Here is a 15,476-nt window from a genome sequence, read left to right as displayed (position 1 = left end):
CTGCTTGTGGCAATGAATTTCACATATTCACCATCCACTGGCTAAAGAAATCTCCCCTCATCTGTTCTACAAGGATAACTCTCTATTCTGAGCCTGTGCCCTCTAGCCCTAGACTTCCCCACTATAGGAAGCCATAGTCTTCTAGGCCTTTTACTATTCAATAGGTTTCAATGAGATCCCTTTCTTATTCTTCTAAACTCCAGTGAGTACAGGCCCAGTACCGTCAAACGTTCTTCATATGATAACCCTTTTATTTCCCGGACCATTCTCGTAAACCTCCTCAGGACAATCTTCAGTGCCAGCACATCTTAGACAAGGGGCACAAAACTGCTCACAGTACTCCAAGAGCGGTCTTACCAACGGCTTATAAGTACTCAGCATTACATCCTTACTTTCATATACTGGTCCCCTTGAAATGAATGCTCACATTGCATTTAGCTTCCTTACCACTGACTCAACCTGCAAGTTAACTTTTAGGGAATCCTGTAGGAGGACTCCCAACCAAGTCCCTTTGCACCTCTAATTTCTGAATATTCCTCCTATTTAGAAAATAGTCTATGCCCATGTTCTATCAAACCAAGTGTATGATTATACACTTCCCTATAATATATTCCATCTGCCACTTCTTTGTTCAATCTCCTAATCTGTCTAAATCCTGCAGATTCGCTGCTTCCTCAACTTTGTATCATCTGCAAACCTGGTCACAAAGCCATGAATTCCATCATTCAAATCATTGACATATATCATGAAAGGAGCAGACCCAACACCAGCCTCTGTGGATCATCAGTAGTCACCAGCAGCCGATCAGAAAAAGCCCCCTTTATTCCCATTCTTTGTTTCCTGACAGTCAGCCAATCTTCTAACTATGCGAGGACCTTTCCAGTTATACCATGGGCTCTCATACTGTTTAGCAGCCTCATGCGTGGCACCATTCAAAAAACAAGTAAACAACATCCACTGACTCCTCTTTGTCTATCCTGCCTTTTATTTCCTCAAAGAATTCCAACAAATTTGTCAGGAAAGATGGGTAGAGAGCGGGAGGGGTTGAGCGCGGGGTGGAATCGAGAGTGGCGTGGGGGAGGGGTGACAGTGCAAAAGCAGCACTGGGGTGTGAAGTGAGATACAACCCATTTCTGTGCTGTAAGACCCTCAATAAGATTAGATCAAGAAGAGAAATGATAGCTGCAGTGTGCACTGCACCACTTCAGAATGAGGTTGTGCATTAGACAATGGAATTTGCCTCAGGTGTCAGAAAGGAGAATTGGTTGGTACTTAGCAGATGCTTGTCAAAAGTAGACAGCTGGCTGGAGACAATCTGTCAGTCATTGCTAGACAGTCCAAGAAGATACTTAACATCCTTCAGCAAAATCTTGGCAAAGGGAGTTAAACGTAATGAAGTCTGAGATGACTGATATATGGACTTTAGAAAAAGAACTAAAAAGTAGATTATCTAAGTGGAGAGATAATGCAAATGAGTGTAAATTAGAGAAGTCAAGGTGCTTGAATCACAAAAGCTTAACAGTCATGTCCAACAAATGGTCAAGAAGGCAAACATCAGGTTTTTTTTAATATGGAAATGCACTGGAGTTTGTATTAGGAGGTTTTGTTGCAGTTGTGCAGAGTTTTGGGTTCTTTATTAGGATATCATCTTACAAGGATATAGTAATATAGGACCAACTGAAAAGAAATTTACTTGGACATTCACTAGCTAATACAAGGGGGTATAATTTTAAGGTGATTGGAGGAAAGTATAGTGGGGGATGTCAGATATAATTTCTTTACATAGAGAGTGGTGGGTGCATGGATCGCCTTGTCAGGGTGGTTGCAGAGGCAGGTTAAACATTAGGGACATTTAAGAAACTTTTTTCTCTCATTCAGAGATACATGAATGAGAGAAAAATGGAGGGTTAAGCATGGAAGGAATGGTTAGATTCATTTTAAGCATAGGTTGAAGGACTGGACTGAAGGGCCTGTGCTGCGCTGTAATGTTCTAAGACAGAAGACTGGATATTGCTTGTGGCCTCTCAGGTGGTAATGGTAATGTACCAGATAAGTGCTGACCAATAGCAAAGCAGCTTTAAGGAACAAGGTGGGAGAGGGACAACTGCAAGACAGTGGGAAGCAGAGAACATCTTACCTGAAGTTATAGATCATTCCAGAGGGCTGCAAAATGGCCAGATGGAAGATAAGAAGTTGTTCTCTAGTTTACATTGAGCCTCACTGCGGCAGTAGAGAATGCCGCAGACAGTTCAGAATGGGAATGGGTCTGAGAACTAAAGTGAGGGCAACAGGAATCTCAGGATCACCCCAGTGGTCTGAGTGTAGGTGAAATACAAAACTGCTGCTTTAATCATCCCACTGCTGTCCTTTCTCACCTTGTCTTTTTAAAATACCTCACTAACGATTCACACTCCTGCTTATTATCACCTGATCTGTCATAATTCGTCTTCTCTCCACCCCTCCCCCAAATGGAGGGTCTCAAGCCAAAAAGTCAGCTCTTTATTTTTCTTGAAGATACTGTCTGACTCTCCGGCACTTCTTGGTTGCTACAGATTTCCACCCTTGCGGTTTCTTGTATCTCCCCACTCCCCCTGCCCCACAGGTCTGCTTTTAAACTGTGACTCCAGTACTCTCCTAACAGCTTTGAGGAGGGTTCCAGACCCGAAACACTGACATGTTTTTCTTTCCTCAGATGCTGCCTGACCCCAGTGAGATTTTCCAGCATTTTTGTTTTGGGTTCAGTATCCAGCGATGTTCTTTTCCCAGGAGCGAAAACATTATTTACACCCACTTCACCTGAAACCTACGTCCTCACCCTCACCCAATCTTATTCCTAACTCTATGCAACATTAACCCCTCAACCTTACTCCTCTTCCCAACCTTACCCTCACCCCGCCACAGAGTCTTCAACCCCCACGTGCCATCACTAGGCTGAGGACCACTCTGCCCTTTACTCCATCTGACCTCACCTGAACATCTCCAGTGGCGTGAGAGGGAACGGGGCCTTCCTTGGGTTCTTTCTTCTCCAGTGCGCCATCACTTTGTTCATCCTCCTCATCCCCCTCCTCGATGGTGGGTGCACCAGTCGGAGAAGAGGCCATCTTCTTGCTCTTCTTCTGGCTCCCCTTCTTCCTACGGCCCTCCGATGGCAGGTGTGTGGAGAGGGGGTGGTGAGTGTGAAGTGAGGAGTGACGGTGGTCTGTTGTAGGTGAATAGACAGATTAATGTTAGCACAAGGGAATGCCCAGTCAGTGACACTTTCCATATAAGGATCACTGCAGTTGAATGCAGACAGGACACTCCCAAAAGTGGCAACACAACAATGCAAAAAGTCAAGGTCAAAGTTGAGTTTATTGTCATCTACACAAGTACATGTACATTTATGCATACGTGCAATTAAAAACTTACTTGCAGCTGCATCACAGGCACATAGCATCTTGTAAGCAGCATTCAGAAGAAAAGCCTACATTAAACATTAACTATATACAATTTTTACAAGAAAGAATACAATTAGAACAACAAAAAAAATCCATAATTGTGTAAGGTGATCAAAGAGCTCATAGTGTTGCTAAACTGATGGACATAATAATAATAATACAACTTATTTATAGAACACTTTCCATACCAACACTGTAGTTCAAAGTGCTTTACAAAGGGACAAAGTACAAACAAGAAAATAAAGACAAATGATGCAAGTTAAAAGCAAGGCTAAATAAATAGGTTTTGAGTAGGCTTACAAGTGTCAATTGAGTCTGCATCTCTTATAGTTTTAGGTATTGAGTTCCACAGTTTAGGAGCGTAGTTCAAAAAAAGTTGACCTGCCAATTATCTTTTGGAGAGCTTCAGGATTCAGGATTTCTTATTTGGAATAGACCATTGGTTCACAAAGTGGGTGATATTGTCCCTCCTGGGAGCACTGGGAGTTTCTATGGGGCAATAAAGATAAAGGGGGCAGTGGGATGGGGTGTGATCGGCGGCAAGGGGGAAAACTGAGGGATTACAGGTTTAATTTAAATGAATTACTTATTATAAGCATTTGATCCTCAATACCTCATAACTGATTACAAGGATCATGTAACCTCATCTCCAGCTAACCCACCATTCTCTTAGACTTTGCTCAAACCACATTATAGTGGTTGAAAATAATGTTTTCTGCTTTTGGCTTATCATGTGTAAATAGTGTTATTTCCAGGCCTGGCCTGTGCATTATTGCTGAATTTGCTCTGCAGTTAGACAAGTCAGCGTTTTCAGACAACAGATTTTTGCTTCTTGGTTCTGTCCGATTCATAAAAGATGAAAGCATGGTTCAAGAGGCTGTTATTTGCAAAGGGACTACAGATACGAAGGGGGAATTAATAGGGTTGTTGAGCAATTTTTCGAAGAGAAGGACATTCCGCTCACCAAGGTTCTTGCTTGTGCAACAGATGGGGCACCATCAATGACACAATGCCACCATGGAGTGATTACTTTCTTGAAAAAAATCTGTACCTAACATACCTACCATTCACTATTTAATTCACAGACAACATTTTGTCACAGAAATACTAAGTAATCAGCTGTACAAATCATTAAGTACTGTTTATCACAGCAGTAAATAAAATCAAGTCTCATGCTCATAATTGACTATTTCGAGAGCTTTGTATTGAAAACAATGATCAGCTTGCACACGGAAGACAGATGATTCTCAAAAGGAAACTGCCTGAAAGCCTTTTATGTGATTTTTGAAACTGTGATAAAAATTTTTGAAGACTCAAATTCTTCATTACATTAATCAACTCAAGAATATTAGGTATGGCGTTGCTTATTTTTCAGAATCATTCATAAAGTTTAAGGAAATTAATCTTCATTTGCAAGGAAATTATGTGAATCCTCTGAAAGTCAAATCAGTTGTCTCTACATTTCTGTTCAAGTTAACACTGGCCGTCATGACCTTTTGCAATTTCTAAGCCTGAGTCGGAATAGAAAGAATACCAGATGATGATCTTCCAAGTATACTCTCCCCATCTGGGTGAGCAGCAAAGACATGTCAAAGAGATCTTCTCTTGATCCAATCTCCAGATTGGGTAATAAATCTATTCCTGAACATCTGTAATGAGGAATTAACAGGAAGGATCGAGGAAGAACTAATCTCACTACAAAATGACTGAGCTGAACCAAGATTCAAAATGCCTTGCTGAAAGAAATCTCTGTATGTTATCCTGCACAGTGGAAAAAGGTCAACATGGTCTTTATCATCTTTCCAGCATCATGTTTAGTGAAGCTCAGTTTCAATGCAGTTGTTCAACTTTTTTTTCAAAGCAATGAAACACTGCAAATTACTGAATGTGGAGACCTGAATTCTTTCTGAGTGACTTTCAGCCTGATGTTCAGAAGCTGATATTGTTGTACTAAGCCCATTCATCTCATTGAAAGGTTTAAAAAAAAGTAGTGAATACTTGGACTACTAACATACACCCTAAAATTAGTCATAGAGAAATATAGCACAGAAACAGGCTATCTGGCCCATCTGATCCAAGCTGAACCATTTAAACTGCCTAGTTTCATTGAACTGCAACTGACCATAGTCATCCATACCTCTACTATCCATGTACCTATCCAAATATTGAGCTTGCATGCACCACCTGTGTAGGCAGCTTGTTCCGCACTCTCACAACCCTGAGTGAAGTTTCCCTTCATGTTCCCCTTCAACTTTTTACCTTTCACCCTTAACTCATGACCTCTAGCTGTAGTCCCACAAAACCTCAGTGGAAAATGCCTGTTTGCATTTACCTTATCTATAACCCTCATAATTTTACATACCTTTTATCAATCTCCTCTCAGTCTTCTACATTCCAAAGAATAAAGTCCTCACCTATTCAATCTTTTCTTCTAACTCAGGTCCTCCAGTCCCAGCAACATCCTTGTAAGTTTTCTCTGTACTCTTTCAACCTTACTTACACCTTTTCTGTAGGTCGGTGACCAATACTGCACACAATACTCCAAATTAGGCCTCACCAACACCTTCTGCAACTTCAATATTACATCCCATCTCCTGTAGTTAATAATTTGATTTGTGAAGGCCAATGTGCCAAAAGCTTTCTTTATGATCATATCTACCTGTACCACCACTTTAAATGAATTATCCACCTATATTCCCAGATCCCTTCGCTCTACTGCACTCCTCACTGTGTAAGACCTACCCTGGTTGGTCCTAACAAACTACATCTCACACTTATCTGCATTAAATTCCATCTGCCATTTTTCCAGCTGTTCCAAATCATACTGCAAGTTCCAATAGTCTTCCTCGCTGTGCACTACACCCCTAATGTTTGTGACAATCGCAAATTTGTTGATCCAGTTCACTACGTTATCATCCAGATCATTGATATAGATGACAAACAATAACAGATTAGGCACCAATCCCTGTAGCACTCCACTCCAGTCAGAGAGGTAACCATCTACTATCACTCTCTGGTTTCTCCCACAAAGCCTATGTCTAATCCTATTTACTATCTCATTTTGAACACCAAGTAGCTGAACCTTCCTGACCAATCTCCCATGTGGAACCTTATCAAATGCCTTGCTGAAGTCCATATAGACAACATCCACTTTCATCAACTTCCATGGTAACATCCTTGAAAAACTCTATAAGATTAGTTAGACATGATCTGCCACACACAAATCGTTACTGACTATCCCTAAGCAGTCCTTGTCTATCCAAATAAATATCTGGTCTCTTAGAATACCTTCCAATAACTTTTCCACCACTGATGTCAGGCTCACCAGCCTATAACTTCCTGGTTTATTCTTAGAGCCTTTCATAAACAGAATAACATTGGCTATCCTCCAGTCCTCCGGTCCCTCACCTGTCACTAAGGATGATTTAAATATCTTTGCCCATGGTTCCTGCAGTTTCTGCACTTACCTCCCACATAGTCCAAGGACTCCATAGGCTCAGGGGATTTGTCCACCCTGATTTGCCAAAAGACAGCAAACACCTCCTCCTCTGTAATCAGTATAGGGTCCATGACCTCACTGCTTTTTTTGCCTCACTCTTATAGACTGTGTCCACCTCCCGAGTAAATACAGATGCAAAAAAATCCATTTAAGATGTCCCAAATCTCTTTTGACTCCACATGTAGATTACCATTCTGATCTTTCAGAAGACCAATTTTGTCCCTTGCAATCCTGCAATAGATCTTACTGGCTAAGGATGGATTTCCTACCACTGTTAATGAATTAGTGATGCAAATCAGCTTTTTAGCCTTTAATCCACAATTCCTGTGGTTTCTCTGGGTTCAAATCTCAGAGTGATTAGGACTAGGCAAGTTAGGTATGAGGCAACAGTGTTTTAGGGAAGCTGTACTGTTTATAAGAGGATATCATTTTGAGTTATATTGGTTAGGATACATGGCAAACACTCTAACTAGTAATAGAAAGCTCCAAAACTTCATTCCAGTCTGGATCTGCACCTGTGAAATCCCAAATGATCAGCTCAACTGAAACACATTAACGCACAGACTCACACTCAAAATCTGCTTCATCGAAGGTGCGCCGCACTTCATCCACATTCCGACTGGATGCATCGTGAAGGAGGTCATCAAATCTCTCAACGCCCCAGGTTTTGTTCAGATCATCCTCCTCATCATCCTCAATCCTAAGGGGCATTACAGCAAGTGCATCCTGTTCAGTCTGCAGAGGAACAAAACATCCATTAAACACTGCTCTAATCTGCTTGCAGAAAGTACCTGGACCAGGTTTGGACCTGGCTTTTCTAAGCTGTTCATGACCATATGTGGGAATCAGGAAACTCTGCCTTTGAGGTTACCGGGATCTAGCACATAGGAATAATGCTCCCTAGTATTAGTCTTAAGAGTAATATAGCATGGAAACAGACCTTTCTCAACTGGTCCATGGCAACCACAGCATCCTCACTGCAAGTCATGGTTGCCTGCATTTGGTCTGTAACCCTCTAAGCCATAGATGCAGCATGATTTGTTTTCGCCTCTCCATTCCATATCCAAATTCCTTTTTGTTTTTTTACGTAGTTCAGTCTAGCTTTTGTACTGTGTCATGTAACACCATGGTCCTGAAAAACGTTGTCTCATTTTTACTATGTACTGTACCAGCAGTTATGGTCGAAATGACAATAAAAGTGACTTAAGTTGACTTGATCTGACGCAATAAATGCAGGTAAAATAGAGAACAGGGAGAAGACTGAAGTAATAACCGTTCAGAAATACCTGAGGAAGTCTGTGGACAGGAAAGCCCATTCTCCCATCTGGGCTTCCATCCCAAGGGTCAATGTTGGTGGCAGATAAAGAACCAGTGAGTGTCAGGGGTGGTGGAGGCAGATACAATAGAGGGGGTTAGACAGACACATGAATAAGCAGAGAGTGGAGGGATATGGATCATGTGTGGTCAGGTGAGATTGGTTTAATTTTGCATCATGATCAACACTGTGGGTCAAAAAATTGTGGGTCTGTTCCTGAGCTCTACTGTTCTATTGTGTTCAACTATAGCACAGGAACAGGCCCTTAGTGGACAATAAAATTATGTTTTCCATTGTCAGGTATGACCTTGTTAGACTTTTAGAAAGTTAATGAAGCTAACAGTGGAAAACATAGGTGTAGCTGTATTTTCAAAAAGCACTTGATGAAGTTGTTACACAAAAATACGGGCTCAGTATGACATGAGCACAAAGATAAGACTGGTTAAAGGACAAAATAAAAGACCCGCAAAAGAAAAAGCTAGCAGATTTTCATGATGAGGCACAACAGAGGCTGGTGTACAGAGCTCTGGGTTTGGCAGCTTGAGGAATATAAAACTAACCTCAGGTCCAGCCAGCAATTAGAAAGCTGAAAGGTAGATGAACTTTCACTGGGAGGGTGTTCAGTACCAGCCACAGTGAGGTTGCACAGGGCCTTGGGGAGACCTTGTGCAGATTAGATTCAATTCCTCACCTAGAGGAAAATACACTCACCTACGGTCAGATTCACCAAGTTACCAAAATCGACTCTGGGATAAACCATTGAGAAAGCAATGTAATCTGGTTCATGTTCATCGTTCAGAAACTGAATGGTGATCTCATTGGGGCAAAACCAGATCCTAAAAGGGAGTGGTAAGATGGACGGCAAGGGAATGCTTGATCCACCTGCAGGGTTTAGAATGAGTGGGATATATCGCAGAGGTCTGCGAGTAGTGAGGCAAAACTACTTTCTGCAAGGAATTGTAAGTAGTGCTCTGGCTCATTGGGATTTATTGGGAAGGGAATGCTCTGATGAGGGGAGATTGAGAACCAGAGGAAATGGGATGGGGTGGGAAAGGATTTGAAGTATAGGATGTGCCTTCTTCACTAGCGTGCAGGGAGAAAGTGCAAACTCCACACAGACAGCACCAAAAGTCAGGAGTGTAGTGGGGTGTCTGGTTCTCCATCCCATGGTGGGGAAATCTGACTCGACTCCATGAAAGCAAGGATGTCCTGGTTCCATGGATCTTTCCACACTGAGATCAAGTTGCAGACCCAAAATGCTCACTGCTTTTCCTTCCACAGAGCACCTGCTGAGTGTTTCCAGGAGTTCCTATTTTTGTTTCAGATTTCCAGCACAGTACATAGAACAGCAGAGCACACTACAGGCCCTTCGACACACCATGTTGTGCTGACCTTTTAACTTACTCCAAGATCCATCTGAACTTTCCCTCTCAGATCGCCCAACATTTTTCCTTCATCCATGTGACCTCTAGCACCACCTCCGAGTGTTCCACACACCCACTACTCTCTGTGTAAAAGACCTGCCTCTGACATCCCCCTTATACTTTCCTCCAATCAGAAAACTATACCCCCTTGTATTAGCCATTTCCATCCTGGGAAAAAGGCACTGGCTGTCCTCTCTATTAATGCTTCTTATCATCTTATATGCCTCTATCTAGTCATATCTCATCCCCCTTCACTCCAAAGAGGAAAGCCCTAGCTTGTTCAACTTAGCCGCATAAGATGTGCTCTCTAATTCAGGCAGCATCCTGGTAAATGTATTCTGCACCAATCCTTCCTATAGTGAGGCGATCAGAACGGAACACAATACTCCAAGTACAGTCAAGCATGTGCTGTGATTTGGATCATGAGGCTTTACTTTGTTGATGGGCTGGTGAACCATAGGTCATGGAACAGTTTGCATCAAAAGGGTGGGAAAGCTCTTGCTGTCCCCCATGTGAGAGACAGGAAATAGAGGACAATGCCAAGGGAGTGCTGCTTTGTTAGAGGGAAGTCCTGAGGACCACCATCTTTATGGAGGAGCACCACTCTATTGGAAGGAGAGTGTAAGAAAAGCACCTGAGTGTTGCTGGAGAAGGGTTACTGGCCACACCATCAGACTGGTGTTAATGAAGGGTGCCCTTTCAATTCAGATATTGAACCAAAATTCAGTGATAGGAAGAATACTGAGTATGGAAGTTAGGATGTTAGGCTGCAGTTGTACAAGACATTGGTGAGGTTGCATTTGGAATATTGCATTCGGTTTCGGTCACCCTGCCACCAGGCTGGAAAAAATGCAGAGATTTACGAGGATGTTGCCAGGGCTCAAGAAACTGAATTATAGAGATTAAGCAGTCTTCATTGGAGTGAAGAAGAATGAATGATGATAGAAACATAGAAAACCTACAGCACAAAACAGGTCCTTCGGCCCACAAAGTTATGCCAAACATGTCCCTACCTTAGGAATTACTAAGCTCCATGTACATATCCAGGAGTCTCTTAAAAGACCCTATCGTATCCACCTCCACCACTGTTGCTGGCAGCCCATTCCACGCATTCGCCTCTCTCTGCGTAAAAAACTTACCCCGAACATCTCCTCTGTACCTACTCTCAAGCACCTTAAACCTGTGGCGGTCATTTTAGCCTTGGGAAAAAGCCTCTATCCACATGATCAATGCCTCTCATCATCTTATGTGAGGTGACCTGATAGAGGTATATAAGATGATGAGTGGCATTGAACATGTGGATAGCCAGTGGCTTTTTCCCAGGGCTGAAATGGTTAACACAAGGGGGCATAATTATAAGATGCATCAAAGAAGGTACAGAGGGGGATGTCAGAGGTAAGTTTTTGTGTACACAGAGAGAGGTGGGTGCATGGAATGCACTGCCAGTGATGGTGGTAGAAGCAGATACAATAGAGTATTTTAAGAGATTCAAATAGGTACATGGAGCTTAGAAAAAATAGATGGCTAAGCAGTAGGGAAATTCTAGGCAGTTTCTAGAGTAAGTTACATGATTGGCGCAATATTGTGGGCCGAAGGGTCTGTAATGTGCTGTAAATTTCTATGTTCTACGTTCTAATGATTGATGATCTCAGAGGTATATAAAATCAAAAGGGGCATGGATGGGGTGAATGTACTCTCTGCCTTTTTCTTGGTGTTGGAGAATCAAGAACTGTGCACTGGTTTAAGGTGAGAGTAGAGAGATTTAATAGGAACCAGGGGGGCAACCTTTTCACTCAGAGGGTGGTTAGTACAAGAAACGAGTTAGTCATAGTGCACTATAGCACAGAATCAGTCCCTTGAGTGTATCTGGTCCACGCCAAACTTACCCTGCCGAGTCCTATTGACCCACACCTGGACCATAGTCCTTCATACCACTCCCATCCATGTACTTACCTAAACTTCTCTTAAATGTGGCAATCAAACCCACATCCACCACTTCCACTAGCAACTCATTCCACATTCTCACACACCCTCTGAGTGAAGAAGTTTCCCCTCAGGTTCCTTAAATATTTCAACTTTCATCCTTAACCCATGATCTCTATTTCTAGTCTCATCCAACCCCAACAGAAAAAAACTGCTTGCATTTATCCGATCTATATCCCTTAAAAATTTTCCCTCATATGCTGCCAGATGAAGTGGTTGGTGGCAGGTATATTAACAACATTTAAAAGGGATTTGGACAGATACATGGATAGGAACAGTTTGGAGGGATACGAGCCAAATGTGGACATATGGGACTATGTTAGATGGGGATCTTGTTCAGCTTGGACCAGTTGGGCTGAAGGGTCTATTTCTGTGCGGTATGACTCCCTAACATTAAAGTAATTGAGTTGCATCAGTGAAGTGAACAGATAGTATGCAGTCTACTGGGCTGAATGGCCTCCAAATTAAAGCTACAGTGCTGATTGCTGTCCTTTACAAATGTGCAGCTCTGTGCCCTGACCTCTCACCTTCATTATCTTTGCCATCAGCTATGGCTTTTGCAACCAGCCTCAGGTTGAAACCCTGCTCAAGATACTATCGGTTCAGCCTCAGCTATCTGTCACTGCCTGTTTACTAAATAAAGGACCAAGCGGGAGGTGGTGGGAAACCTCTTCCATGTGACAGCCAGTTCTCCCAAAAATTATTCTCTCCCCACCATCCCAGATTGCACTCTCATGTAAACAGCACTGTCTCTAACAACAACCAGCCCAACCAATAGGCAACATTAAACTGTAGACCCACGGGCCCACAGGAGGGGCTGCAGATGAGGGAATAAGTCCACCTGAGCCTCAGCAGCTACTGCCAGGGACATCACACACTCCCAGCGAGCTAACTTACACTGTTCAGTGCACAGAGAGATCTCAAGTATCTTGCTGCAATGTAGGAACCTGATTCCAAAATATGACAAGATCCAAGTTAGGGACAGCGAAGGCCATTCTGCCTCTCACACATGGACTACAAACAGAGTTAAAGACCCCTGATTTCATGTTGGGTGCTGTGATGCTCCCTCAGTACTGCTCCTCTCACAGTGACACTCCCTCAGTACTGCACCTCCCAGTGTGATTCTCCCCCAGTAATGCCCCTCCCACAGTGTGATTTCCCTCAGTACCACCCCTCCCACAGAGCGACTCTCCCTCAGTACCACCCCTCTCAGTAATTCGTCCTCAGTACTGTCCCTCCCACAGTGTGGCACTCCATCAGTACCGACCCTCCCACAGTGATTCACCCTCGGTACTCACCAAGTGTGGCTCTCTCTCAGTACTGTCATTCCCAGTATGATTCTCCCTCAGTGTTATTCTCTCTCAGTACTGTCCCTCCCACAATGTGACACTACCTCAGGACCATCCCTTCCTCAATACAGAGTGGCAGGGCAGCCTCAAAGAACTGAATGGCCTCCTTCTGTTGGAACACTGGCCTTCCCATGTGTCTGTGTCACTGTACCTGGCCGTGTCTAGATTTTCACCAGGAAGGTCTCCATTCTCTTTGCACTAAGGTCCATCTACTTAACTGAGCAGCATTATTGAAGCTGACTGCAAGAAACTGCAGAGAGGCGAGGACACAGCTCAGCACATCACAGAAATCAGCCTCCCCTCCATATATTTTGTCTACACTTCTCACTGCCTCAGTAAAACAGCCAGTAAGATGCCATCCATCAAACAGAAGATTTTTAAAAAAGCTTGTAAGCACATACCAAAGCTCAAGGACAACTTCTATTTGCACTACTTAAAGGTCCAATGAAATGGAATCGACCTCACAATCTGCCTTATTATGACCTTGACCCTTTTCATTTACCTGCACTGCACTTTCTCTGTAACTAATACTTTATCCTGCACTGTTATTGTGTTCCCTTTTCCTATCCTCAATGTACTTTGTAATGATTTGATCTGTATGAACAGCATGCAAGAGAAGTTTTTTCACTGTGCCTTGGTACATGTGACAATAATAAAGCCATTTATCATTTCCAACTCCAGTTGTACACACCACAGCTGGTGGAGCTGGGCCCCCACCTGGTGGCTGAAAGAACTACTGCAGGAGCTGAAGACAGAGCTCCTCACTGTGCTGCCTAAATCACTTGGCATCAAACTTTGTGTTCAGAAGTCCAACCGAGAACGAGGCACCTGCTGCTAGAGTTCAGCACCACATCACAGGTCACAATAGCTGGACCCAGGGACATCAGGAACCCAGAGCATCTTGGATGTGGAGATACCGGGAATCATGGATCATCCTGGACCTAGCACTACCAGGAATCTGCAGCATTCTGAATCCAGGGACTGATGAAATGAGCTGCTGGAGGAACTCTGTGGGTCAGACAGCACCTATGAAGTCAATGCTTTAGGTCCAGAGGTCCAATCCCCTCCACAGATGCTGCTCGACTTGCTGAGTCTCTCCAACAGCTCCTTGCTTTGTTCCATACTCTAGCATCTGCAGTCTCCTGTGTATACAGTGGAATCATGGCACATGCTGAACACACAGGAATCACGGCATATCCTGGACCCACACACATTGAGAATCCAGGCATATCCTGGACCCACACACTGGGAATCACAACATATCCTCGACCCACACACGGCAGGAATCATGGCAAAGACTGAACTCACACAATGGGAATCACCGCCTATCAAGGATTAACAAACAGTGGTAATCATGGCACATCCTGGACCCACACACATCAGATCTAAAGGGATGTCCTATTCTGAAGCTGTGCCCTCTGGTCCTGGACTCTCCTACTACTGGAAACATCCTCTATGTCTACTGTGCCTAGACTCTTAGTATTTGATAGGATTCAATGAGAGTTTCCCTAACTCCTCAAAACTCCAGTGAGCACTGGACCAGAGCTACTCATATCTAATCCTTTCACTTCCTGGATCATTCTCTCCTCTGGACACTCTCCAACACCAGGACATCTTTTCTTAAATATGGGGCCTCAAACTGCTCATAATACTCTACATGTGGTCCAATCAATGCCTTACAAAGTGGTAGGAAGAGAGAGCTGTGGGAGCCTACTCATAACATTTCAAACTTACACTGACAGCAATAAAATGTAATCCCTCACAGCTTCTCCAACAGTACAGAGCTCCCTCAGGGATGGCCCTCTGGCAGTGAAATTCCCTTAGGAATGCCCCTCTTTCAATGGAACTCCCTCAGGATTGTTCCTCCCACAATGGAGCTCCCTCAGGACTGTATTTCCAACTGCAGAGCTCCCTCAAGACTCTCTCTAACAAAGCCATTGTTCCCTCTAATATGCATGGGTCCGCAGCCAAGCATTACTGAAATGCTCCCACACATGTAACCTTTGTTGCTGCGCAGCTGCAATTTTCTTTTATATGATGTTGATATAATTTTGAATTATTCAATTCATAATTCTATTATTCGATTCAATCACTTGGATAACAGATTTCCATGATAATGAGTTAAAAGAATTTTGACCTTTTGACCCTGTTTCTAACGCAACCGATGATTTTGAATTTGGAAAAGAGAAAGTTGTAAGACCAGCAAAAAATATTCAGCTACTATTATGAATATGACAGAAGTGTTGCCTCAAAAATATCGCATCAATACTGTGATATCAAATTTGCCATTTCTAAGAAAGTTAAGACTGGCTCATAGAACATAGAAATTTACAGCACATTACAGGCCCTTTGGCCCACAATGTTGTGTCAACCATTAACCTACTCTAGAGACTGCCTCGAATTTCCCGAGCACATAGCCCTCTATTTTTCTAATCTAAGAGGCTCTTAAAAGACCCTATTGTATCCCCT

At 43.2% G+C, this 15,476-nt stretch overlaps 1 protein-coding gene across 6 annotated transcripts in view; it reads right to left on the bottom strand.

Moving 5' to 3' along the window:
- The window catches only part of LOC132398608 (anion exchange protein 2-like), a 247,827-nt gene that overhangs the window by 69,028 nt on the left and 163,323 nt on the right, over nt 1-15,476 (bottom strand). For all 6 annotated transcript variants that reach the window (XM_059978272.1, XM_059978280.1, XM_059978289.1 and 3 more), the window contains 2 exons: nt 7,506-7,671; nt 2,970-3,199 (listed from right to left, as the gene is read on the bottom strand). In XM_059978272.1, the coding sequence (XP_059834255.1) occupies nt 2,970-3,199; nt 7,506-7,671 (396 nt within the window). The remainder of the gene's footprint in view (nt 1-2,969; nt 3,200-7,505; nt 7,672-15,476) is intronic.

The sequence above is a fragment of the Hypanus sabinus genome, chromosome 1 (genome assembly GCF_030144855.1).
Source record: "Hypanus sabinus isolate sHypSab1 chromosome 1, sHypSab1.hap1, whole genome shotgun sequence".
NCBI classification, from domain to species: Eukaryota; Metazoa; Chordata; class Chondrichthyes; order Myliobatiformes; family Dasyatidae; genus Hypanus; species Hypanus sabinus.
Note: the sequence above shows the minus strand (reverse complement) of the source record. Positions and strands in the feature narration are given on the sequence as shown.